The 27,218-nt window shown below is 47.1% G+C and overlaps 1 protein-coding gene across 3 annotated transcripts; it reads right to left on the minus strand.

The window, feature by feature from the left end:
* Positions 1-330: 330 nt before the first annotated feature.
* LOC148687157 (major histocompatibility complex class I-related protein 1-like) lies at positions 331-26,812 on the minus strand. Of its 3 annotated transcripts, XM_088664192.1 has the most exons (8): positions 26,646-26,812; positions 18,013-18,288; positions 14,477-14,752; positions 11,414-11,698; positions 10,137-10,223; positions 4,937-4,969; positions 4,365-4,421; positions 331-2,450 (listed from the first exon to the last, which is right to left on the minus strand). In XM_088664192.1, the coding sequence occupies exons 1-7, from the start codon at positions 26,716-26,718 to the stop codon at positions 4,399-4,401; spliced, it is 1,053 nt and encodes a 350-aa protein (XP_088520318.1). In that variant the 5' UTR covers positions 26,719-26,812; the 3' UTR covers positions 331-2,450; positions 4,365-4,398. The 3 variants fall into 3 exon arrangements, with proteins under 3 accessions (XP_088520318.1, XP_088520317.1, XP_088520319.1); XM_088664191.1 differs by lacking the exon at positions 4,365-4,421; XM_088664193.1 differs by lacking the exons at positions 331-2,450; positions 4,365-4,421; positions 4,937-4,969; positions 10,137-10,223 and adding an exon at positions 10,354-10,814 and having other exon boundaries at positions 26,646-26,804.
* Positions 26,813-27,218: the final 406 nt, after the last annotated feature.

Genomic DNA, 27,218 nt, shown 5'->3' on the forward strand with positions numbered 1-27,218 from the left:
ACGTACAGTGAAATTGTATATCTTACAGGACAGGAACCAAAACTGATAAATCTTGAGGAATCAAGAAATCTGGTTATGGATTGGCTACAGGTACATAACATTAATTGTTTAAGATAGATAGGGAAAATGGCTTTGCAGAACGAAAGTCTCAGTTTACCAAAGACCTATTAGATACAAATATAAAATTATTATCAAAAATGTACAAACTGCTGTTGGAGGGGGAAAGAAAAGATTAATTTGTGAAATTTTAGCAGGATTAAGTGGGCACAGGATGTGGGTCACAATATTGATTATGAAGTATGGGGAAAGTTGTGGAAAATAAATATGAAATTTATTCATTCCAAACTTTATTGGCATCATTTACGAACATTTAAAACAAACAAACAGTCCAGTGCGATCCCGTCATCAAGCCATCAGTACAAACACTCGCCCAAGTGGGGAGGCCAGCAATCTGTTTCACCTCAGTGGGTCTCCAACAGGGGCAGGATCCTGTAATGTACTTCAGTGGCAGAAGATCAAATAGAGGAACTCAGCTACAGTTCTGGTACGCTCCTGATCTCTCCTGTAATAGGAAGCGTATAACTTCTATCTCCGGTTTCCAATTTAGAATACATAGTTGGTCCAAGTATTGCTGGCGGATATCATCGTACATTTTGCATTCAAGAACCATGTGAGCCAGTGTTTCAATCAAGTGGGCATCACATGGACAGATCCTGTCTTCTTCTTCGGCAGCACATACTGTACACTAAAATGAAATTTATGGCAAGTTATGCGATAAAAATATATACGATGAAAATGGCCCACAGGTGGTATTTAACACCCACCAGATTGGGGAAAATGTCTAAAGAAAAAGGTATGTGTTGGAAGTGTAATGAAATTGAGGAATCTTTTATTCACATGTGGTGGTCATGTAAAATAATTAAGGAATATTGGGAAACTATATAAAATGAATTTTAAGATACCTAAAAAAACTTTCCCCAAAACACCTGAGATTTTACTTTTGGGGATGCTAACAACAGAGGGCCCCCCAAAACAATAGAGTTTATTATTATACGCCACTGCCGCAGTTAGAACCTTATTGGCACAAAGGTGGAGAACAAGGATAGTCCCCACTCAGGAAGAATGGCAGTGTAAAATGTTCGAATGTACTGAAGTGGCTGATCTGACAAACAGGATAAGAGAAAACAAATATAAGGAATATAAGGAGGAATGGGTAATGTTTATTGAATATTTCAAGAACCAGTACAGAGAAAGACATAGATTAGCAGATCTCATGTAAACCCAGCACTTGAAATAGCTAAGAGTATTTAATAGATAACAAATTGGATGATTAAAAAGATGTGGATTACACAATTAGTAGAAAAGCAAAGGAACCAGGAAAAGTGTGGAAGGAAAGTCATATGCTATATGTATGCATGTTATATTTGGTATGAAGTGTAAAGTGGGGCAGGGGAAGAGGAGGGAAGGAGGGGGGGCATTAAATATTGTCTCTGTTCCTGTTTTTGAAAATGCAAATATTTTTTTTAACAAAAATATTCCTTTCCCCATGGAGGCCTGTTTTCTAGGTGGGCACCCACCCCCACCCACTCTGCCACTTACCGATGGATGAGCTGGTAGAGCTGCTCAAATGTTAACATAGGTCCCAGTCTACCACCTTCTAAGATTATACAATGAAATAACACTGATGCAGAAATAATAATTCGGGATGCTTTGAAACCATCCGTGCAGTTCTCCATGTGTTGCCTCAATGGACTATTATCTGTGCATACCGGTATGTGCAAATGATTTGCAGTGCTCCAATGTCACCTTGTTTTCTGCCAAGACCCATTGGACATTGCCTAACTCACACACCAGGGCCAGCTCAATACATTTTGACACCTGAGGCGGCCACCCAAAATGGCAACCCTCTCCCCACCAGGGAAGAAGGGGTGAGGGAAGATTTATATCAAGGGTGGAGGGAGAAAGATTAGCTCATTTTAAATGGTATTGTTTTAACATTTTGATGTTTGCTGCCCTGAGCTCCTTTGGGTGGAAGAGTGGGATAAAAATTTTAAATCAATATTTTGAGGATCTACTTTTCATCTCAGTGGGAGAATGTCCTCCTTGGATTGCGGACTTTCGGGACAACCCTACCTTGGTCACCTCCCACCACACCCTGCCCCTGCCCCAGATCAGATATCTACATATTTCTTTTATTATATTCCCAACCCTCCTTTCTTTCATCCTGGAACCAAAGACAGCATCCAGGTGGTCCCCCATCCAGGCACTGACCAGACTTCAGACCCTCTTGGCCTCATGTAACTTAATCCCAACCCTGCAAAACCACAGATTCTGTCTCCCTCTCGCTTTGGACTCTAGTTGTTCAGTCACTTTGCAAAGGAAGACCAATTATTGGCACCTCCCTGCCAGAGTCTGTGAATATTCTCAGGAGATGTTGATCTCTGGAATTCCTGTGGTAAGAAGAAAAGAACCACTAAAGACAAAGGTGGTGCACCCTTATTTATTTCAGTCGAACTGACATTACAAAATAATTATAATTACACCCTGTCCACCTGGCCGGGTTTGCATTGAAAACAGAGTAAAACTTCAAACATTTAAACAGGGCTGCCTTCAGGAATTAATAATAATAATAATAATAATAATAATAATAATAATAATAATAATAATAATTACATCCAGTGTCTTCAAAGCAAGGTGCAGAAAATCCGTTGGGTTAGGCAAGAAGAGTCCTGGGGCCCCTGGAGGTTTAAGAGAGTTATTGCATTCTTATTTCTAGGAAAGAGTCTCCTTAAGTAATGCCAGTCTATAAGAAGGGAAGGAAGATGGCAGAAATCATATAGTGGGAACCGCAGAGAGGAAAAATATGTTCCTCAAGGGTCACAGGTGAAAAAGGAAGAACATGCAAGATGAACTGAAGGCCTGCAGCCAAAAAGAAGGGGCTGCTTATATCAGATCAAATTGTGACCATAAAGCTCCTGACCTCCCTCTTCTCCTTGCTGGCTTCCTCCTTGGCTGTCAGCAGGATCAGTCCCTCTCATCTCCTGTAGGAAAGTCACCTCTCTCTTAAGCCACTCTGTTCGTTCTCTCTTTCAGCTTCAACTCCTGAGCATCCAAGTATCCCTTCTCCCTACCAACCATCCCTCCCTGCCAGTCTCTTCACTTCCTCACACAGGTGGGTTGAAAACACTCAGCCAGAGCAGTTAGGCTGCTTTTATACATTCCATGACATGACATCAGTTTAGCCAAAGGCTGGGAGACCCAAGAAGCAGGTAGACAGTAACAACTTAGCCTATTTTATGTGTAATGCACCTAAAGGAGTTCTCGTGTTAACTTTCCTTCAATTTGGATGGAAAGTGAGTGACACAAGATTCGGGAAAGGCAGCGGCGTCGCTCGCCTTCTGGCTGCCTGGGGCAACAAACCAGAAGGCGCCCCGCCAGGGGGCGGGGCGTCTGTCGCACTGCGGAGTGGGTTGCCGGCCGCCCGGCAGCACCCGAGCGCTCCAGCGGTAGCGGCGTCCCCTGCCTTAGTTCCATGGAGCCGGATGGGACTCCATGTAAACTAATAAAGACATCGATATTGCTATTGGGACAGGTTCTTTCACAAATTCTATGGGTGATGGTTAAGACGCATGGGGTCCCTTCTCTCTCTCCTTCCTAGCGAAGGCACTTGGGACGCTTCTTTTCTTCTTCCCACAACGGAGAAAACCGCTCCCCCCGCCCTCTTTTCCTCCCACCTAAGGCGCACCCCGGAGCTGGTCGTTTGAACCCTGCCGGGCTGGCGAGACTGCAGGCACCGCCTGTCCTCTGTTTCTTCCTTCGGGATTGGGATCAAATGAGCAGCTCCCGCGGAACAGAAAGGCAGACGGCGCAACTCCGGCACCCAAAGGGATCCGGCACGGAAGCAGGGTTTGCTTGGGAGCGCGCGGGGAACTTTGGCACTCACCCAGCACCCCGGCGCCCGAGCACTCCAGCGGTAGCGGCGCCCCAGCGCCCGGCGGTAGCACACTCCATAGCAACAGCCGTTGGTTGAGGGGGTGCCATGCTGCCCCCCACTGCCTGGCCCCCTATTGCTACGCCCCTGGGGAAAGGCTTGTGATGGGATCCACAGCAACAAGGAATCAAGAGACACCATCAAAATCACTGCTCAATCTCCCCATCTCTTTTTCACGCTTTTAGTTGTGTATATCTGGCACATTTCTGAAAATCAGCTGCAAAGCAAAATTGGCCAAAATCCACCCGAAAAACATGATTCTCCTCAAATTCAAGTTACAACTGGAGTCAAAATGGATGAGTGAGAGCCAGGATTAAGGAACATCAGAAACAACATTGAAGGACAGCAGGAGCTCTGAGCCTCTGCAATTCACAGCCAAACTTGGGCAGGCTCCTTCTGGTCTCATCTCACGCACCAGGCTGGTCTGAAGCTGCAGAAATAAAGAACAGGAGTGTTTCAAAATTAAGCTATCATCATGGTGTGGGGGCATCATCATTACAGAGCTAGTGGGAACATAGGAGGCCATCTAGTCCAGCCTCACAAGAAAAGCCGCCACACCTCATCATGTCAATTCAGACAAAACCCAAATGGGCCTGCAGAGCAAATGCCTGCAGAGGGCAGATCGAGCAAGTGAGCCAAGCTGCACTCTATGGGGGAATACCAGAAGGACACAAAGTGGTCATATGGGAAGGAGAAATCCTTTTCCAGAACCCAAAATGTGATTATCTGTCATTCACATTCTGATGGAGGGGATCCTCTGTGGAGCTCAGATGGACAGACAGAATGTGTCACAAGAGCTTTTTTCAGATCAACGGACACTCCAGATTATGTCACACTTGGAAACCCCAAGGTGGGTAACAGGAGAAACTTTTCAGCATTTGGGGATGTTCCCCATGAAGTCTTCTGCAAGAGCCCCCATTTGCCCCCACCTGCACACCCACTTACCCCTGGCGGAGCTGTCGGACCCCTGGCCTCTTGCTGCAAAAGGGAGGAAACACACGTAAGAAGCAGTTAAGAAAATACCCGATGCCAGGATAAAATTGGATCTGTTGTGTTTATGTATCTGCAAGAACTGAACTAAATGTTAGCATACACACAGAAGACCTGGGCCACCAAGCCCCCCCCCCCAAGCATCTGCCGGGTGTCTTCTCCCTCCGGTAGCCAAGTGTAACACGATCCAGGCTCTCAGAGTCTGGACACGTTATCTGCAGAGTCCATTTCCAGCGTTAGCATGGTTTGGCAGCAGCAGCAGCAACAAAGATGAAACAGAGAGAAGTCCTTGCATATTTACAAGCGTTTATTCTAAAGCATCTCGGAAGCAAGACCAAACGTGTCTGTCTTCATCAGCAAAGCAAAAGCAAGAGAACTAACATACAATAGCACAACAAACGGAAGTATACATCATGTGACACATTCAACATCCTCTTCCAAGCCTGTTCCTGTTTAAGGTGGAACAGAATCTACTATGAAATCCTAACAAAACTCCCCCCTTCTGTGTAACGGATAAGTTGAACTGTAAGAATCATCTACGAAAACTCCCTCCGGATAATTATAACTTGGAATTAAGTAACTGATTCTCTTTTCTTTTAACTTGTGGATATATTGTAACCAGTTTGGAAAATGGCAATGGAATGAAGAAGTGTAACCACTTCCTGTGCTTAGGAATAACACTGTGTCCTTGAGAGGAGTACAAAAATGTCAACATGCGAGTATGCAGCTGGATTCAAGGAAAGAACTCTGAGACTCTTATGGGAACTTAGAATTGGAACATATAAAGACAATTTGCAATTAGGAGAGATGAAACAACTTCTCTAAGGGGACAAGGGACAAAAAACATCGGAGGAAGAGATCAAAGAAGAAACTGATGGAGAACAAGAAGTATGTCAACTTTCGTATCAGGAGGAAGTTTGCCATGAGAAGAAAGAGGGCAAAGTTTTTAGCCAAGTGTATCAGAGCAAAAGTGCCCCCATAGAAGGGGGAGCACAAATTATGTTTGGACTTCAGAATCCCCATAAGGAACAAAGACTGTTGGAGAAGATTAATTACAATGAACGGAACATTCAAATAAGAAAAGGGCAACAGGGAGGGAATGGAAAATTTGGGCATGTAAAACATTGCAGAAAGGGAGTGGGGTGAAGGGGAAAAGGATGTTATGTTTAAAGGTTGGTTAAAATGGTTTTGAAACTGGTTTCTGGACTTTGGAACTTGCTGAATCGAGAATGGATATCGAGAAGGGGGAGAGTTTAAGTTAGAAAGAAAAGATTTAAAATGGAATAAGAAAATAAGTTTTGGAATTTATAAAAGTATGAGAGTTCTTGGAGAAAAATTCAGGCAAGGGAGGAAAAGTAGATGATAGTGAAGGTTAAAGTGGTTTTTTTTTTGTTAGATTAGAAATGGGAATATTAGTATAGCTTGTAGAGAATTGAATCGGAAGGGATAGTTGGGTGTTCCACCCGCCCCTGTGGGTCATCTCCGTTCTGGGATCCCTTGGTGGCAGGAGGGGCTTCCGGAGTGGGGGGGGACGGGGGGGGGAGATCCAGCTGGAAAAAAACCATTTCCTGCTTTTCTCCAGCATTCTGGAAACTCTTGGTGGCAGGGAGAGTTCTGCGGTGCGGGGGGAAGGAGGGAATGGAAGGAGATAAATAAATATAAAAATCAATAGATAATTTGATTAAATGGCTAAATAGATAGATATAAGTTTAATGAGATTGGAATGGTTTGTGAAAAATGAAAACTGTAAATGGTGATTTGGCAAATGAAAATCAATAAGGGGGGGTCTGGGGAAGCCCAAGGGATAATGTTTAGGAAAAATGATAAGGTTTAAAATTTTTGGTGTTGTGTTGTGTTTTTGTTTTTAATGTCTTTTTTTATACCTTTTTCTTTTTTGTGTTGTGAAGAGAATTATGTTGGGTCAATGATGGACGGATTTATGTATGTGAATTATTGTAAAATCTAATATATATTTTTTTAAAAAGGGAGGAAACACAGGAGTCAGGATCCTGAGGAGGGATTGCTTAAACAATCTTTGGATATTATTTGCCTACATGAGACTCATGTAATAAGAAGACATAGAAAAATCTTACAGAATAAAAAATTAGGTCAGGAATTCATCTCATCAGATAAAGTGAAAAAAGAGGACTTGTTGTTTATGTGAAAGAGAAATTGGAACCAAAATTAATGTTTAAGGATGAACAAGGAAGAATAATTGCAAGAAATTTGCATAAGATGGAGGTCGGTCAAAATTTCATAAATGTTATTAATGCGATTTATTCAGAACAAAAAGCAAAAGTTATAGTGAACAATGTGGTATCAGAAGATTTAAGAATTGAAAAAGGTACCAGGCAAGGATTCCCACTCTCCCCCCTATTATTTATAACAGTCCTGGAAGTGTTGCTGAATATGCTAAGAAAAAAATGAAGAAGTAAAAGGTATTAGAGTAGAGTCAAAGCAGTATAAATTAAAAAGCCTTTGCCGATGACTTGGTTCTGACATTATAAGAACCAGAAACCAGTGCGATTAAAGCACTGGAACTGGTTCAAGAATTTGGTTTGTATGCTGGTTTTAAGCTTAATAAGAATAAAATTAAAGCTTTAAGTAAAAATCATAACAATGAAGAACAATGAAGATTGGAAGAAGCCACTGGTTTGAGTTTTGTGAAATACCTGGGTGTAAACTTAACAGCTAAAATTTTAAATTTGTATAAAGATAATTATGAAAAATTGTGGAATGAAATTAAGAGAGAACTTGATATATGGTCAAATTTTAAATTGTCTCTGCTGGGCAGAATTGCAACAGTGAAAATGAATTTATTGCCAAGAATGTTATTTCTATTCCAAGTGCTCCCAGTGATAGACAAAATAAAATGTTTCAGTGAATGGAAGAAAGTTTTATCCAAGTTTATCTGGCAGGGGAAGAAACCTAGAATTAAATATAAATTGTTAACAAACATAAAAGAAAGAGGTGTTTTTTCCCTGCCAGATTTAAAAATTTACTATGAAGCTGCGACATTTTGCTGGTTGAAATGATGGTTTACTTTAGAAGATACAGATCTCTTGGACTTGGAAGGTTTTGATAATGTGTTTGGCTGGCATGCATATGTTATGTGTCAGGGGTGTCGTTGGGCTACCCTCGAGTAAGGACGCTCCAAGCCACCATGTCTTTAAGACTTTTATTCTGCATATTATTTACAGTGCAAAGAGCTTCACGAAAACATGTCTACTCAGTCTGCGTAAGATTCTCACAATGGCGCTTTTCGGCTCCGTCCCCAGCAAAGCAGTTTGGGGACCCCAAATCTCCACCCCCTGCATTTGCAGGACGTCGCACGCCTCAGTTCCGGGGTGAATTTGAAAGGACACCCCTCTGATGTCTCCCCGCTAGAAACCTCTCCTGGCCCCTCCTCTCCCGCTGGTAGCACAGGCTGTAGGCAGGCACCTCCCTGCTCACTTCCTGTCTCCTGCCCCTCCGCTGTAGCCAGGGCCATTCGAGGAGCTGAAATTGATGAGGGGTGGCTGGTCCCTGCAAGCCCACCCCCTTACAGTATGGTATGACAAAATAAAGGCCCACAGAGGTTTCAAAAATCATATAATTAGAAAATCATTGTATAATGTATGGATCAGGTATAAAGACTTGTTGGAAAGGAAAACACCTTGGTGGATTTCTCCACTGGAGGCCAAGGCCCATAAGAGATTAAATATGGAAACCAAGTGGCCAAAATAAAGAGATTTGTTATTGGAAGTAGAAGATAAATATAAGTTAAAGTCATATGAACAGTTAAAAGATAAATTAAACGATTGGTTACGATATCATCAGATTAATGAAATGTTTAAAATGGATATGAAAAATGTAGGCTTTTCATCTGAAAAATCACATTTGGAAATTGAGTTGTTAGACACAAAGTCAAAAAATTTGTCCAAGATGTATAATTTGTTGTTAGAATGGCATACAAAAGATGAACAAGTAAAATCAGTGCTGATTGATTGGGCTAAGGATGTGGGGCACAACATTATGTTAAGTGACTGGGAGAGATTGTGGGAAAAAGGTATGAAATTTACTGCATGCAATGTATTGAAAGAGAACATGTTGAAAATGATGTATAGATGGTATTTAACACCTGTCAAATTAGCAAAAATGCATCATGCAACTGACAAGAAATGTTGGCATAGCTGCCAAGTTTTCCCTTTTCTCGCGAGGAAGCCCATTCAGCATATGGGAAAATCCCTTTAAAAAAGGGATAACTTGGCAGCTATGAATGTTGGAAATGTAAGGAAAAAGAAGGCACGTTTTACCACATGTGGTGGACCTGCCCCAGGATAAAAGACTTCTGGGGAAAAATTATAATGAATAAAAAAAGGTGTTCAAGAATACCTTTGTAAAAAAAACCAGAGGCCTTTTTGCTTGGAATAGTTGGAGATGAGATCCCCCCCCCAAAAAAAGATTGTACATTCTTTTTGTATGCCACAACTGCAGCTAGTTTATTAATTGCTAAATCTTGGAAATCTCAAGAAATGCCCACAATTAATGACTGGCAGATAAAGTTGATGGACTATATGGAACTCGCCGAGATGACCGGAAGGATCCGCAACAAGAAGGAGATTGGAAGAAATTTAGAGACTATCTAAAGAAATATTGCAACATTTAATTAACCTTTAAGGAAGCAGGGTATAGGCTTTAGGCAGTATAACAGAAATATTATTTAGGATAAAACGGTATGATAAATAATTTTTTGAAATGTATGGTTTTAGAAGAGGAACCTGCTGAATGTAAAAAAATGGACAATGTAGCTCAGAGGGGGAGAATGAGGGAAGTCCCTATACATTGAAAAGGATAATGTAATGAATGGTAAAAATGTTATGTGTTTGTTTGTTTGTTATTAGTGTATAAAATCAATACAAATTATTATTTTTAAAAAAGGATTGATTAAAACATCAGGTGGGAAGTGAATTTCCTGAGCACACAGTGAGTGCAAAGCAATGACCACCATGACTTTTAGCCCATGCTCAAAGGGTGCTTTTATGGAGAAGGGTCTCTGTAGGGATACAAGGGGCAGTTGCCGGGAAGGCTCCACCAGCACATTCCCAGTTGGAGGCTAAAACAGAAGGACACATGAGAGGATGAGAGGCAGCAAACGTGTTCAGGGTTTACTTACTGTGGATGAAGAAGATGATGATCACAGAGACCAGCAAGATGGCAGCCAGGACACCCACAATGGCTCCCACAATGAGCCCCAGGCTGACTAAAAGGGGACAAGAGACATTTTCATTCAGGCTGGTGGCAACAGCTCCCCAAGGCCTCAAGCAGACACTCTTTCTCTCTCCTAACAGGCCAAGGTCCTCTCTGTAGTGGCCCTGATACAAGGGAGTTCGTTTCCACCAGAGTCCAGCATTAGAGGTCTTCAAAATAACCAATTTATTTAAGGAAGACAGTTGGTCTCCTCCTACTCATGTGCTTCAGCCTTCTCTGTCATGACCCTGATAGGAAGGGATTCCCTCCCCTCTGAGACCCCCCAAGAGCCCAATATTACAGGCCTTCAGGGAAGGCACAAACCCTTAAGAAAAAGCGCGTTGTGTAGGGTTGCCATATGTCCAGTTTTTTCTGGACACGCCTTCTTTTTCAGAATTAATATGTCTATGTAGACAGATTCTTAAAATGAGGCAAAATGTCCAGGTTTTTTTGTTTGGGTGGAATCTCTGAAGTCTGTAGTGCTGGTGAATGAGCACGGGAAAAGAGCCCTGGTCCCCTCTCGCCTTCCTGTGTGGGTCTTTGGCTCATAATCCTCACTTTGTCTCTGAGGTGTTGGTGTGGATGTGCGTTCATGCATACGCTCCTGCGGGGGGAGAGAGAGTTTGGCTGTTAGACATTCTGCTTGGCTTCCTGCAGACGCAGCTTTCCCAGTGGTGTGTGTGAGACAAGTGTTGTTATTAAAAAACCCTTCTTGCTCTTCCCAGCTGTGTGCGAGTGTTTAGGCTGAGTGGTGATGAATATCAGGTTTTGTAGCTGGGTGCGATTGTGAGGAGGAGCGAGTGAGAGTCTTTTCCACTGTTAAGTACAGTCAGTCTGGGGCTCCCTCTTTTAAGTTCATTGCCCCTTTTTCAGTCACAGTGACTGTAAGTTTGATTTTGAAGAAGTAAAATAGCTGCCAATAATCTGTGACATCACAACTACTTGGGCTTAAAGTCAAAAAGTGATGGCCAGTTTTTACCTACGACATCCAATTTGAGTTCAAGACCTATGAGGCACTTCCCAGAAAAGGCTGCATCTTTGTTGAAATCTACAGTTTCTGATTCAGCTGCTTGCCTTAAGAGACATAGACAGAAACCAACTGGGGATTCCCCATCTGAGCTGTGCTGCTGCTGAAGGGAGGAGTTGGTTGAAAATCCCCCTCCCAGAGCCTACCCCTTCCCCCCCTGTCTGTCTGTCTCTCACCTGGCTTCTCCCAGGCCACGTCCAGAGGCTTCTCCAGGCTGTCATGCTCCACGCGGCACCGGAAGCGGTCCCTCTCCTCGGGCTCAATCTTGACACTGAGCAAGACATAGTAGGTCCCATCTGAGTTGGGGGCAACCAATCCTCGGGAGGTGCCCTCCTGCCAGACCTCCCCATCCTTCACCCAGTTGGCATCAATCTCCTTGGGGTAGAAGCCGTGGATTTGGCAAACAAGGGTCTCCTGGCTGTCATAGTCTGCCTTCCTGGTCACCTTCACCACCGGAGCCTCTGCAAAAAGGGCGACATTGGGGTTTACAGATAGACATCCACAACGGGAGCCTGACCTGAAGGAATCCTGTATTCTTTAAGAGCAGAAACCCAAGGGACAACCTAGGCCTGCCTCCCAGAGTGTCAGAATCTCCTCACATCTGCAGAAATTAAAAAGAACTGCAAATAAATGGGATTCCTCAACTTCCCTTGGCATCTTCCCCAGTCAGTGTCTATGGTGGAACTGTTTTTAGATGTTTTATCCTTTCTTTTCCAAAGTAGACTCCTTTGGGAGGGAGGACTGGGCACAAATTAAATTCATTTATCCTCTTGAAAAGCTCTAACACTACTTGTGGTTCCCAGATTGTCCCAGTGAGCTGATCCTGGTTCCTCTCTTAAGGGGGAAGAAATGCTGGACTCGCTGCTCTCTGTTCTCCAGGACTTCTCAATAGTTAGTGAAGAAAGCCAACAGCTCTGGGAAAGACAGAGCTCCTTTCTAGTTCTCCCACCTGCCCTGAAAGGGTCCCCTGAGGTTTGAAAGGGCCCATCTCCCTTCTCCACAGCAGCCTCCCCTGGAGTGGAAATGGCAGAAGAGGAGGCCCAGTAAGCTAGCAACTTACCGTGTTTCTCCTAAAATAAGACATGCCTTATATTTCTTTTTCCTCCCAAAAAACACACCATGGCTTATTTTCAGGGGATGTCTTATTTTGCCGGCTCCTGCTCAGTCAGGGTTCGGCGGGGTGCGCTGTTGCCGGCTCTCACCGGGTCCTGCTAGGTCGGGCTCGGGGAGGCACGCTGTTGCAGGCTCCCGCTGGGTCGGAGCTCGGGGAGGCAAGCGCTGCGCCTCTTGCCGGCTCCCGCTCAATCGCGGCTCGGTATGGCGTGTGCTGCGCCTCTTAATGGTACCGGCTCCCACTCAGTAGGGGCTCAGCGCGGTGCGCTGTTGCCGGCTCCCACTCAGTAGGGGCTCAGCGCGGTGCGCTGTTGCCGGCTCCCACTCAGTAGGGGCTCAGCGCGGTGCGCTGTTGCCGGCTCCCACTCAGTAGGGGCTCAGCGCGGTGCGCTGTTGCCGGCTCCCACTCAGTAGGGGCTCGGTGCGGCGCGCGCTACGCCTCTCACCGGGTCCTGCTGGGTCGGGGCTCGGCGTAGCGCGCTGTTGCAGGCTCCTGCTGGGTCAGGGCTCAGCGAGCGCTGCACCTCTTGCCGGCTCCCGCTCAGTCGGGGCTTGGTGCACCGCACGCTACGCCTCTCACCGGGTCCCGCTGGGTCGGGGAGGCGTGCTGTTGCAGGCTCCCGCTGGGTCGAGACTCGGCAAGCGCTGCACCTCTTGCCGGCTCCCACTCAGTCGGGGCTTGGTGCGGCGCGCGCTACGCCTCTCACCGGGTCCCGCTGGGTCGGGGCTCGGGGAGGCGTGCTGTTGCAGGCTCCCGCTGGGTCGGGACTCGGCAAGCGCTGCGCCGACAGGCATCTTCCTTTTCCTCCTCCTTGGTGCCATCCAGACCTGCTCCCCCCCCCCGGCTTCTTTTCGGGGTATGTCTTATATTTATTTTACTCATGAAAAGCCTGCCATGGCTTATTTTTAAGGCCCGTCTTATTTTAGGAGAAACACTGTATGCACATTTAACTTGTGCACATACAGCTTTACAAAAAATATTGGCAAAAAAATATTATAAAAGCCAAAAAGTGGGTGGGAAGGGGGCAGGCATCCGGGGAAGGACTTTGGCAAACCCAATCGCCCTTGAATCCAATGTGTTTTGACTATACACAATTTTAGCTTTAGGCACGATTTGCAGAATGTAATCCTTGTTTAAAAACTGGCTCCCTGGGTAGCTGTTGTCTGAAGGGGCTGTTCCAGGCTCCCACCCACTTTGCAGTGCCTGGACTGGTTAACTCAGTCTAGGAGGGGATGTGACTCTGCTGGGGGGAGCAGGAAGGAAGTTCAAGCCCTTTCCCCACAGAAACCGAAAACAAGGCCTCTCCACCTCAACCACCCCCTCACCTGTCCTCAGCAGAACCTCAGAACCCAAAGGGGATGATTCCCAGCCTCCTTTGAACAGTGTTATGTAATTTTTAATTACCTTTCATTTTAGCAAAGCTAATAAAGAGAGACAGGAAGAAAGCCAGTCAAAACACTTGATCATGTGATTGTCCCCTGTGCCAGATTCCTGAAGGCGGAAGAGTGGACTGTACCATTTCAAGGCACGGGGTTGAGGAAGATGACACTTCTGAATGTTCCCCATGGAAAATAGTAGTATTCCTCATAAATAAAAAATATATGTGCAGGTTTTCTGCTTCTAGGCCACGAGTGGCTAACCTACAGTCTTAGTGAGGGGGCTGCATCCGTATTTTATGTGCTCCTCACACATTTTCTATTTTTAAAAAAGGTTAATTAATTCAGTTTTAAAAACTTCCCCCATAGGTACATACCCAAGTGTAAAGGCAAAAGGTTTTTCTGTATCCTGCCACAAATCTGTCCATTTCCATTTTCTTTTTTACTTAATTTAACATGCATTTTGCTTTGCTGACCAGTTCCCTACCATTTCTTTGTGCCCCCTCCCCCTCATTTGTCTTTTGCCATCCCTTATTCTAGCCAAAGGGACACGTGGGGCTGATTTTAAACATCTTCCCCCCCCATCATAGTCTAAAATGACCCCCTTTCTCCTCCCAGAGCCCCAAACTTCTTTCTGCCGCCACCACAAGGAAAAGTGTTTGCTGTTTCATCCAGAAAGGAAAACTTTAAGGGGGGGAAGGGAACTGAGAGGGAAACTGCCCCACTGAGCCCCCCACCCCATCCCTCACCTGTCCTCAGCAGAGTCTCCTTCCCATAGTCCAGGTATCTCTGCAGCCACTCAATGCACTCCTCCTCCAGGTAGGCTTTCAGGTACTGGTTCTGGACCAATTCAGCATCCCACTTCCTCTTGGTCACTTGGGCTCCTGTATCAACTGCCGTCCAGGTGAGGGTCTCCTTGTCGAAGGCGATGAAGTCCCTCCCATCATAGCTGCCCTGGTCATGCCCTCCTTTGCGCCCGTCTGAACTCAGCTCACAGCCAACCATCCGCTGAAAGGTGTGGATCCCTGGAAGGATCAAAAGAGGCCCAGGAGGTCAAGGGGGGTCAGAGCAGCCCCTCCCCCCATCAGCAAAAGAGCCCAGGAAAAAGGATTTATTGGCCTCAGACTCAGGGAAGAGGCAGCAGTCAGAGGTGAGAAAAATCAACCTGCATTTTATCTTTTTGAAGGCTCATCCGCAGAACACGTTCACTGAGGCAAACACTACAATCCTGAGCCTCTAAATTTCCCCTTCAGGAGCGTCTCCAGCCCGCCGCGCGCCCTGGCGCTGAGACCTCACAGGGCGCAGTATGGTTTTCACACGGCGCCCTGCCTCCCAACCCAGGGTCTATCTAGAGCCGGCACTGTCCCCCTTTAATTGCCCTCCTCTCTCTCATGCCTCAAACTCCCCCCCCCCGCTCAATTCCCTAGTGGATTCTCCCAACTCCCTGGAGGCGGGGGAGGGGTGGGGGGGTTTCCCTTCCTGTCCAAGAGGAGCATCCCTTGCGATTTCACAGTCTGTCCATCTTTCTCCTCATATTGAATTACACCAAATATATTTAACATAAATGTTAAAAAGTCTCCATCCATCCATTATTTCAAGATGGCACCCAAACATCATTCTCCCCCTGCCAAAGATAGGCATGTCTTTGTATGCAATAATATTCTGAAAAACAAACTGGGGAACATGTAATGTTGCATAATTGAATATAATGCATAATTTTAAATTCTTTTACTATATTCTTTTTCTTGCTATGTCTTATTACCTTACTTGTAAGCATTCAAAGTTTCTGACTGATTTTTTAATTGATTTCACAATATAACCAATTTTCATAATTTTAATTTAAAAATATTTTATTGCATTTCCATTTTATTTATTCAAATACAATCAAATTATTCCTTCTATTAATTTTTTGCTCATTTGAACTTACTTAGCGAATTCCCTCCATCCCACCCATGGCTTTCAAAATTCCTCATATATCCTCGCATTTATACATTTTTCAAATCTACATTTTCTTTTTAAATTTATCTCAATCTTTAAATAAAGGTAAAAAGATACTAACTGTAAACATTAAAAGACTTTTTACAATCCTGCTAGTGTTGTTAACTGGTTACAATGATCATTTAAATACTGCGTAAATTTACTCCAGTCTTCAATTTTCAAAATTTTAAATACCCCAAAACTAAAAACAAGTCTGCACTTTCGGGGGGAAACAAACCTATAATAACCAATATTAATTTAAATTTTAAGATGAACAAATTTGTTTCATTAATTTTTTCTATCACAGCTATGGATTGTAGGAAAGTTGTACCCAGTAGCCATTTCCCCTCTACGATGTTCAAAAAACGTAAAATTTTGTTACAAGACATAAAAAACCCATAAATTTCATTCTTTGTTGAGAAAGAGCATGTCTTTGCAATAATTTTCACCATCAAAAACTTTTGATTCCATCATGCCCCCACGCTGAAAATTTAGGTTTTCTAAACCTAGTTTTTCCACCAAATAAACTACATTTATAATTTTTTTAGGTATTTATAAAATCTTTTGAGTGTCGGTGTATTTTTTTCCTGAAATCCTCATCATGTTATTGAGCTCTGTGTAAAATTTCAGAGAGATCTGATCTTTGGTTATGGAGAAAAAAATAATAAAATGTACACAAGGCTGAGGATCCCAAGAGGGACAGAAAGGCAGATTTCACAAATAAAATTAAAACCGTTTGAGATGGAGGGGGGGGGAAATTAAGGGGGTTTCTTTCAACCATAAGGGAAGGGTATACACCAAGTTTCATCAAAATCCGAGACAGTGGGTGACATGACCGTGTTGAACTGACGTGCAATGACCCGAACATCTTTTGACTCATTTCAAAAATGTGTGCTAAGAGGCTTTGGCCAGAGGTCTACCAGCTTCTACTGACTTTAAATGATTCCAAGGCTGGATGGGGCAGGAGTGTGGCAAAAATCAACATAACTGGATCAAGGGGGTGAAAGACCTTTCTAAAGGGTTCCTAAGTGTAGACAGCTACATGTGGCCAGAATGACAAAGCCGCTTCTGGCGAACTAGAGCAGCACATAGAAATGCCGATTACCTTCCCACTGTAGTGGTACCTATTTATCTACTTGCACTTTGACATGCTTTCGAACTGCTAGGTTGGCAGGAGCTGGGACTGAGCAACGGGAGCCCACCCCGTCACAGGGATTCGAAGTGCCGACCTTCCAATCGGCAAGCCCAATAATAAAGTAAGTACAGATGTATACAGTCGTACCTCGGGTTACGAACACCTCGGGTTGCGAACAATTCGGGTTACGAACTGCGCAAACCCGGAAGTATTTTTCGCCGCACGTACGTTCTGCGCATGCGCAGAAGCGGCGCACGCGTTTGCGCATGCGCAAACCGGCGCTTCGGGTTACGACCATTTCGGGTTACGAACTGCGACCCGGAACGGATCGTGTTCGTAACCCGAGGTACTACTGTAATAAATGCTGGAGATGTGAAATCTTATGCAGGTTTACTCAGAAGCAAGCCCCATGGAGTTCAGTGGGGCTCCTTCCCTCCCAGGCCATAAGTTTTCCAACTAAAATAAGAGAGAGAGAAACTCCCGAAATAACACAACTCAAATTACTTAGGCAACAGATTATTTCTGATATCAATGGGCTCTGATCCAGTTCTGGCCTAATGCTCCTTTTGGACACAGGACAGTCAAACATGGCAGCGCCAGGCTAATAATTGCCAGTGTAGATCTTCTGGGGACTCTCTGTCTCAGGCTGCAGGAAGACCTTGGGGGCTCTTGTCTCCCCCTCCACTTCAGATGCCCACCATGCCTATGCTTTTAACCATGTATTTGCCACTCTGATTCCCAAAACCCAGTCCATTTGCGTTGCTTAAAAGGCTTCTTTTTCAACACTTTTGCTCTCAGAGGAAAATAGACAGATTTCCACCTCAGAAGGCCTAAGCTGAGCCTAGCATGGAAGGAAGGGCAGGCAATGGAGACATTTCCTTGGTCCAGAGAGTGTCATTCTGGAGGGTCTCTCCCCCCACAGTCTCATTCTCTGTCCCCTCCACCCCACACCATCCCAGCCCCCATTGAGACCTTGAATGGGATCTTCCCTCTGCCCTCCTCCATTCCTGCAGTTATGAACTGATCAGAAGGGAAGGGGAAGAAGCTTCTGCCCAGGGTGGAGACCCCCACCCTCCATTTCCTTGCCTCCCTGAAGCCCCCTCCCTGCAATTCTGGCCCCTGGAGGGAAGGATAGGGGGGTGCGACTCTGTGCCTCTCCTGCCTTCCACTCACCTCCGCTCTGGTTGTAGCGATTCAACAGAGTTTGCAGATTCCCCCTGAAATCCAGCTCAGTGCCCTGAAGTATCCGAGTCTCCTTGTGCCAGTACTGAGGATCCTCCTTTTCCACCTCCCTTATCCAGGGGACGTGAGGCAGCATCTTCTTGGTGTCACTGTCATACTGAACAAATTGCTGGTCATCCACGTACCCCACCTCAATGAACTGGGGCAGCCCCTGGCCAGGCTCAGACACGGCAGTGAGGAAGTAGCGCAGGGAGTGAGAAGTGGAGCCTGGAAAGGAAGAGAGAAGGGGAAGAGAGTTAGGGGTCCTGCAGCTGAAGGAAGCACCCTAATCCTGCTGTATTACAGGCAGCAGCCATAAATCAGGAGATCCAAAGTACAGCCGAGTTTGGGGGAGTTTGTAGACCAGTGATGGGGAAACTATGACACACATGTCAGGCGTGACACGCAGAGCCCTCACTGTTGGCACACGCCCCATTGGCCCTGTTGTTGTTGCCCCCCCCCATTTGTTGTCCCGCTCCTCCTCACACTGCAGCTTAGCTTGTCTCCGCTGTTAAAACCCAGAGCCTTTTGTTGTTGTTGTTGCTAGTAACAAGAAATTGGTTTTTTAACCGTTTCTGTGCTGTTTTTTCTGGCGCTTTGGCAGACTATGTCGGTGCTGCGTATTAGTTCCAGCGAAGGTATTATTCGTCATTTATTTCTGTTCTCTTTCCCCCCTAAAAAGTGCAGCAGCTTTGGTGCATCCCCCCAAAAGCAAAGCAACTTTTGCACCCCCCCAAAAGAAACCTCCAAAACTTTGGTCAGCAGCTCCCCCCCAAAAGCTCAACAACTCTGGGCACTTTGTGATAAATAAGGGTTTTTTTGTTTGGTTAGGTTAAATAAATTAGTTTTTGGTTTATTAAATACAGTTATATATTACAATTATGCACTTTTGTTATTTAAACTATAAATATCACGAAATTATGGTTTTTTTCTCGAAGTGACACACCACCCGAGTTATGCTCGGTTTTTTGGTGAATTTTGACACACCAAGCTCAAAAGGTTGCCCATCACTGTTCTAGACCTTCCGTTAAACATAGAGAAGGAAGAGCAGAGGGAGCCTAAGAATCATAAAGTTGGAAGGGGAAAAGATAGGATATAAATACAAGTAACAACAAGAGCCCATGGAGCTGTGGGCGAGAAAAAGCTCTGCTAGGCAGCATGTCCAAATCTCTGCATGTCTCTGCTGAGGCTCCATGTGAGGGAGAAAGAGGCCCGCCCCTCCCCTTTTGCCAAGGGGGCAGGAATTGCCCCCCACTTGCAAGCGCTAAGCTGATGAGAGCTCCCACAACATGGTCTGAAGGCTCAGGATGCAGGCACCAAACTGAAGCTAAGCAGGCTCAGGCCTGGTAAGTGGATGGAGGGGAAACCAGACAAAGCAACATCCATAGATGGGAGACCAGGAAGCTGCCTCATACTGTCCACTCTGACTGGCAGTGGCTCCCCAGGGACTAAGCATGGGGCCTCTTTCTCAGGGATTGAACCAGGGACCTTTTGTGGGCAAGGCAAGTGCATAATATAAAATATTATTTCACAGACTTAATGTAAGAACCCAAAGAAGAGCTTTCACCGGGGGGGCCACTGTGAGAACGGGATGCTTGACTAGGCTGGCCCCTGGCCTGAAGCAGGCTCTTCATTTCTTCTGGGATCTCCTTCTCTTCTTGGGATGGCTCATATATGCAGAAACTAGCCTAGTTAAGCCACTCCCTTGGAGCCGCCCCACAATCTGACCTTCTGGAGCCATGCACTGAACAGGTCTGACCTGGGTCTTGCCTCCTGGGCTCTGGGAGGCTTTGGCAAGACCTCATGGGAACTCAGGACAGCCCCACAAGATCTCATGAGAACCTGCTAGAGTCTAGGATGCAAGGCAGAGAGTTTCCAAGATCTTTCGGTGCTGGGAAAACCTTGCACAAAGGAGAGCTCTCTGCCTTCTGCATATATAACTTGTGCGATTCCAACAGGCCAGCTGTCAACAGCATGAAGTTGAAATAGGTCCAAGTTAAAGTTGCGAGTTTCCTGCACTTTCCACCAGTTTCCCAGGGACGGGTGTAAAGTTAATTGGCCTGTAATTTCCAGGATCCTTCCTGGATCCCCTTTTGATAATCAGTGCTTAAATGGTTCAATGTTACAATGTTTGCAATCTTTCAATGTTGTGGTCTGAGCTACCACCCACAGAGTGGGTTCCCCACTTGAGAAAGGAGACCCCACAGTGATAGCAGGGGCAGGAGGACAAATGCAACTTTGGGGTCAGGTCTCAACAGGTGGCCCCACATCCCCTTTCTCACTTTTGCCCCTTCATGAGATCGAACACAGGAAGGGGGACAGAGCGTGGCAAAGGAAGAACCTATCCCCCAAACGGCTCACTTTCCCACAGGCTGTACCGGCTCTGACCACCAGGTGGCCTAATGAGTCCCACAGTAACAGCCAACCAAAATTTGGGGAGAGATTGGAGGGGAGGGAGCTGAGCTTAGACTTTCAGCATCAGACCCAGAGCTGGCCCGCCCAGAAGGCAACCCCACTGCTTCTGCTGCCACCAGAACACCCCCCCCCCCATTGGCAAGAGGGAGGCGTTCTGGCGCCTGGTGTTGCCCCATATCTTTTCCACCCCTGGACAGAGAAGTCGAGTTGAGTTCAGTGAGAAAAGGGGCATTTCCATGGCAGAAGGTAGGGGGGCACAGTGCTAAGGGCGGGGGGAAGAGGAAGCAATTCCTGTTTTGCCTCAAATAGCAAAATGGGACATATTATTATTTTTTATTGAATTTATATACCGCTCTATACCTGGAGGACTCAGGGCAGTTCACAAAACAAAATCAAAATATATAATCAAAATAAAAACAACAACCCCATAACACCCCCCCAAACAAAACAGCATTTTAAAAGGGCATAGGATGTCTATCAAATCAGCCAAAGGCCTTGTTAAAAAGGAAAGTTTTTGCCTGGCGCCTTAAGGTGTATGATGAAGGTGACAGGCAAATTTTCCTTGGGAGAGCATTCCACAGATGGGGAGCCACTGCAGAGAAGGCCCTGTTCTCACGTTGTCACCCTCCGAACCTCTCAAGGTGGAGGCACGTGAAGAAGGGCCTCAGAAGATGATCTCAGGGTCCGGGTAGTAATAATAATAATAATAATTTATTATTTATACCCCGCCCATCTGGCTTGCTCTCCCCAGCCACTCTGGGCGGCTTCCAACAGAAAAATAGAACACAATAATCTATTAAACATTAAAAGCCTCCCTGGACAGGGCTGCCTTCAGATGTCTTCTAAAAGTCTGGTAGTTGTTTTCCTTTTTGACATCTGTTGGGAGGGCGTTCCACAGGGCAGGGGCCACCACCGAGAAGGCCCTCTGCCTAGTTCCCTGCAACTTGGCTTCTCGCAACGAGGGAACCGCCAGAAGGCCCTTGGTGCTGGACCTCAGTGTCCAGGCAGAATGATGGAGATGGAGACGCTCCTTCAGGTATACGGGACCAAGGCCGTTTAGGGCTTTAAAGGTCAGCACCAACACTTTGAACTGTGCTCGGAAATGTACTGGGAGCCAATGTAGATCTTTCAAGACTGGTGTTATGTGGTCTCGGCGGCCGCTCCCAGTCACCAGTCTAGCTGCCGCATTCTGGATTAGTTGTAGTTTCCGGGTCACCTTCAAAGGTAGCCCCACGTAGAGCGCATTGCAGTAGTCTAAGCGGGAGATAACTAGAGCATGCACCACTCTGGCTAGACAGTCTGCAGGCAGGTAGGGTCTCAGCCTGTGTACCAGATGGAGCTGATAGACAGCTGCCCTGGACACAGAATTGACCTGCGCCTCCATGGACAGCTGTGAGTCCAAAATGACTCCCAGGCTGCGCACCTGGTCCCTCAGGGGCACAGTTACCCCATTCAGAACCAGGGAATCCTCCACACCTGCCCGCCTCCTGTCCCCCACGAACAGTACTTCTGTCTTGTCAGGATTCAACCTCAATCTGTTAGCCGCCATCCATCCTCCAACCTCCTCCAAGCCACTCACACAGGACCTTCACCGCCTTCACTGGTTCTGATTTGAAAGAGAGGAACAGCAGGGTATCATCCGCATACTGGTGAGCACCCAGCCCAAACCCCCTGATGATCTCTCCCAGCGGCTGCATGTAGATGTTAAAAAGCATGGGGGAGAGGACAGAACCCTGAGGCACCCCACAAGTGAGAGGCCAGGGGTCTGAACACTCCTCCCCCACCACCTCTTTCTGAACACGGCCCAGGAGGAAGGAGCAGAACCACTGTATAACAGTGCCCCCAGCTCCCAAACCCTCTAGACCAGGCTTAGGCAACCTTTGGCTCCCAGATGTTTTGGAACTACAACTCCCATGATCCCTGACCACTGGCCCTGTTAGCTAGGGATCATGGGAGTCGTAGTTCCAAAACATCTGGGAGCGAAAGGTTGCCTATGCCTGCTCTAGACGGTCCAGAAGGATGTTATGGTCGATGGTGTCAAAAGCCGCTGAGAGATCCAGCAGGACCAGGAAACAGCTCTTACCTTTGTCCCTAGCCCGCCGGAGATCATCGACCAGTGCAACCAAGGCATTTTCAGTCCCATGATGAGGCCTGAACCCCGACTGGAAGGGATCCAAATGGTCCGCTTCTTCCAGGTGTGCTTGGAGTTGTTCAGCAACCACTCGCTCAATCACCTCGCCCAAGAATGGAAGATTTGAGACTGGGTGATAGTTGGCCATATTGGCTGCATCTAAAGATGGTTTTTTAAGAAGCGGTTTAATAACCGCCTCTTTCAGCGGGTCTGGGAATACTCCCTCATAGAGGGAAGCACTTACCACCCCGCGGAGCCCATCGCCCAGCCCTTCCCAGCTCGCTTTTATTAGCCAGGATGGGCAAGGGTCAAGGAGACAGATGGTTGGTTTCACTCGTCCAAGCAGCCTGTCCATATCCTCGGAGGTAACAGATTGAAATTGATCCCATGAAACATGACTAGACAGGGCTCCAGCACTCCCCCGCCCCGGCCCTGCTCCCACGGTGGAGTCTACCTCTTCCCGAATCTGAGCGACTTTATCTGCAAAAAAAATTGCAAAAGCATTACAGGAGATATTGGGGTCCCTACCAGGCCCCGATGACGAAGGTGGTTCGGATAGATTGCGAACCACCTGGAACAGTCTCCTGCTGCTGTTTTCCGCAGCCGCGATAGAAACGTTGAAGAAAGTCTTCTTCGCCGTCGCCATTGCCACTTGGTAGGCTCGAAGTTGAGCTCTAGCCCGTGTTCGGTCGGATTCAGAATGAGTTTTCCGCCACCGGCGCTCTAGCCGTCTCAACGACTGTTTCATCGCCATCAGCTCCGGGGAAAACCACGGGGCTGTCCGGGCTCCATGCAATCGGAGAGGGCGCTTCGGAGCCAAACAGTCAATAGCCCTGGTTAACTCCACATTCCAGCGGGCCACTAGGGAATCGGCTGAAAGGCCATCAACATGGGATAAAACATCCCCTACCACTCTCTGGAAACCATTTGGATCCATTAAGTGGCGGGGGCGGACCATTCGAATAGGTCCCACCTCCCTGCAGAGGGGAAGGGTCGCGGAGAAGTCCAGTTGCACCAGGTAGTGATCTGACCATGGCACTTCATTGGTTTCGCTTTTACTTAGTGTCAGATCACCAACATCCATAAAGGTAAACACCAGGTCCAAGTCATGTCCGCGGCTATGAGTTGAACCAGACTTATTCAGAGACAGCCCCATGGAGGCCATGCTGTCCACGAAGTCCCGAGCGGCTCCTTGTAAGGTCGTGTCGGCATGGATGTTAAAATCCCCTAAGACGACTAAGCTAGGTGTCTCCAGGAGCACATCCGACACGACCTGAAGCAGCTCGGACAGGGAATCCTTGGTGCAGCGGGGAGGTCGGTACACCAAAAGGAATCCTGTACTGCCCCTATTGCCCAACTTCCAGAAAATGCACTCAGAAAACCTGGTCCTGCCAATAGGACGCCCGGTGCAAACTAATGACTTCCTAAAAATCACTGCAACCCCCCCTCCCCGCCCAGATGGCCTGGGTTGCTGTGCATAAGAGAAACCTGGTGGACAAGCAGTGGCAAGGACAGGCCCATCTGCTTCATCCAATCAGGTCTCTGTCACACATGCCAGGTCAAATCCTCCATCCACAATCAGGTCGTGGATGGCAGTGGTCTTGTGGATCATTGACCTGGCATTGCACAGCAGCACCTTCAGGTCATGTGGGTATCCCTTGCTGATTCCAGTATCCAGTCAGGACCAGACCCGGAGGCAGGGATAGTCTTCAAACAACCACTGAGCCTGCCTCCTCGGTAATGACATGGTCTGGTCTCAGCATAACTCCTCCTCCTACTCATGATCACTGAGATCCGTTGTCCCAGTGCACCCCCCCCCCTGTGGAACCTGCCCCAGCCATTTTGTTGGCTGGGACCCACTCCCAGGCAGCCCTGACCCCTCCCCTTAAAAACAAAATAAAACCTATATATAAAAATACAATAAAACAATACAAACAAAAAACAAAAAAATTCAAACAAAATAAAATTAAACAAAGCCAAATTAAACACATTCAAACATATAAGGCATTTAAAAACAGTTCTGCCACTTGCAGTGTCCCAGGCCTCTCCGCGGGCAGGCTTTATAGCTGTGTTGGTGGGGGCAGGCCCTGCCCCCTAGGCCAGGTGGAGATGGCAGAAAAGGGAGTGGTCCCCCAGGCACTCACAGGCAGTAGCAGTTCATATGGTTCATATGGAAAGAGGCGGTCCTTGAAGACCCATCATACCCCTGTGAAAATTGTGTTGAATGCATTTGGACAACTTCACCCTCAAAAAGGAAGAAGCCTGCTTGAGTTTGGCCAGTGAATTATCTCAAAACAACTAGGAAACTAAAATAAAAATTATAGACGGGACCCTAAGGGTCCCACCCCCTGCAATGTTGGCATCTCAACAGCAGCATCCATGGCAGGTGGCCATACAACCTCTGCTAAAATACCTCCAAGGAAGGAGAATCTGCCACCCTTCTGAGGAAATTCCACGGTGGAAAAGAGAGTTCAAGGAATCATAAACCTGCAATATCAGTTTGCTTGAAATAAGAACACCTTGATGGTGTGTTGACTCTGCTGCCTCCCTCCAGCTCAGTGGGACCCACTTCCCAGCCCCCTTCCTAGGACAAGGGCTTCCCCCAGTTCAAACCACTAGCTCATAGCAAGGCCTCCTCTGGTTGTGGCATCTGGCGAAACAACACAGGCGGTTCTTCTCAGTGGTCGGGAGACAAAGAGCAACAAAATGAGTCACACGTGACCCCCAAAGTGAGGAGGAACTTGAAGGAACCAGTGGACTCCACCACCCTTTGCCCAGCCAAAGTCCCCCTGCCCAGCCCTGTAGCAGACACAGTGAGGGGGAAGAATATAAAAGGAGGGGGTATACAAGGGGAACTGGCCTGTAGGGTGGGGACCCCCCCCAATTGTTTCTCAGGAGTTGTTTGTGCCCTTCGGCAACAAGGGGCCGTACAAAAACGGCATGGAAAATCTCCCTGCATAATTTACAAAACCTACATGTTTGACCTAGACAGCATCTTAAAAAGCAGAGACATCACCTTGCCGACAAAGGTCCGTATAGTTAAAGCTATGGTTTTCCCAGTAGAGGAGACTCTTGAGAGTCCCATGGACTGCTAGAAGATCAAACCTATCAATTCTTAAGGAAATCAGCCCTGAGTGCTCCCTGGAAGGACAGATCGTGAAGCTGAGGCTCCAATACTTTGGCCACCTCATGAGAAGAGAAGAATCCTTGGAAAAGACCCTGATGTTGGGAAAGATTGAGGGCACTAGGAGAAGGGGACGACAGAGGACAAGATGGTTGGACAGTGTTCTCAAAGCTACGAACATGAGTTTGACCAAACTACGGGAGGCAGTGCAAGACAGGAGTGCCTGGCGTGCTATGGTCCATGGGGTCACGAGGAGTCGGACACGACTAAACGACTAAACAACAACAACAACATGTTTGACAGGCAACTGGAAAGGGCTTTTGGGGGGGGAGTGGGGGGAGTTACAATTGTAAAGCAGAAAAACCTGATGATGAATGTGCTTGTGAAAGGGAATTCCTGAACAAAACAATTTTGGGAATTGCGGGTGGGGACCCCTTATTCAGACGTGTTCCCCCCACCCAATGAAGCCAGCTCTACAAGCGTCCAGCTCCCACCCCCAGGCTGAGGATTTTTAAGAGCGGCTGAGGGTTAGATTAGAAGAGGGAAGGTAAAAAATAGAAGAGGACTCTCTCTCTCTCTCTCTCTCACACACACACACACAAAACCCAGAGTCAAAACGAAGCTGCAGGGGGACAGGACATGCGAGTCTCTCTCCTACCATTAATCCTGCCAACACCTTCAAGTTTTGTTTTGTTCTTTGCTTGAGCTACGAGCCAAGCAGTGAAGCGGCCCCTGCCCCGGACAGCATACAAAACAAGCCACAAGTCTGGGAAACAGATGTTTGGAAAGGGATCCGGCTCCAATTCGGACCAGAAACTCCCCGACCGCCCCTTTCAGTGCCCACGAAATGCAATTCATCAAGAGAGGGCTGAGTGCCAATTATTCCCCCCCCCCGCCCCAGAGCGCAGTCCTTACCTGCGCAGTCCAAGAGCAGCAGGTGGGCAGCCGCCCACAGGATCAGGGGGGGCCAGCGGAGGAGGACCCCCATGATCTCCCCCCAAACGAAGCTCCTTTTTCCTCCTCTTACTAGCCGCGTCCTTCTCCCTCTGACGCTCTGAGACCCGCTCTCTGCCCCGCCTGCGGAACCATCAGCAGCGGGAGCCGGGATTGGGCGAGGGGATAATATTCCGCCAATCGGAAATCTGCGCGCAGATGGCGTCATCGGCAGACCTCGAGGCGCATGTTTGGGAGTGAGGCTGGCGAGGGAAAGAGAAAGTGATTGAAGCTCCTCGCTGGGAATCGCCGCCTTCCTCCCTCCCTCCCTCCGGCAGGTCTTCCTGTCCTACCCTGCAGGGAGGGCGGAGGGGGGGTTGCCAGGGCAGGACCTCAGGTTCAACCCCCGCATCTCCAGGGGGGTCTGGGAATGCCCCCCCTGAAACTGGGGACAGGGGCTGTGAGATCCTGCGCCAGATGGACTCTTGGGCTGAGTCAGTGCAAGGCAGCTTCCTGGGTCCTCTTTTTAAGAAGCCCTTGCATGTCTTCCTCCAC

This window comes from Zootoca vivipara, chromosome 2 (assembly GCF_965207765.1).
Source record: "Zootoca vivipara chromosome 2, rZooViv2.hap1.1, whole genome shotgun sequence".
Taxonomy (NCBI): Eukaryota; Metazoa; Chordata; class Lepidosauria; order Squamata; family Lacertidae; genus Zootoca; species Zootoca vivipara.

Bases quoted from the DNA above. Each gene is read 5' to 3' on its own strand.
- LOC148687157 (XM_088664191.1), bottom strand. From the start codon at position 26,718: ATGGGGGTCCTCCTCCGCTGGCCCCCCCTGATCCTGTGGGCGGCTGCC. The intron at 11,699-14,476 runs GTGAGGGATGGG...CCCTTTTTGCAG, and splicing joins GGAGACTCTGCTGAGGACAG to AGGCTCCGGTGGTGAAGGTG. The intron at 4,970-10,136 runs GTAAGTAAACCC...TCCCTTTTGCAG, and splicing joins CATCATCTTCTTCATCCACA to CAAGAGGCCAGGGGTCCGAC.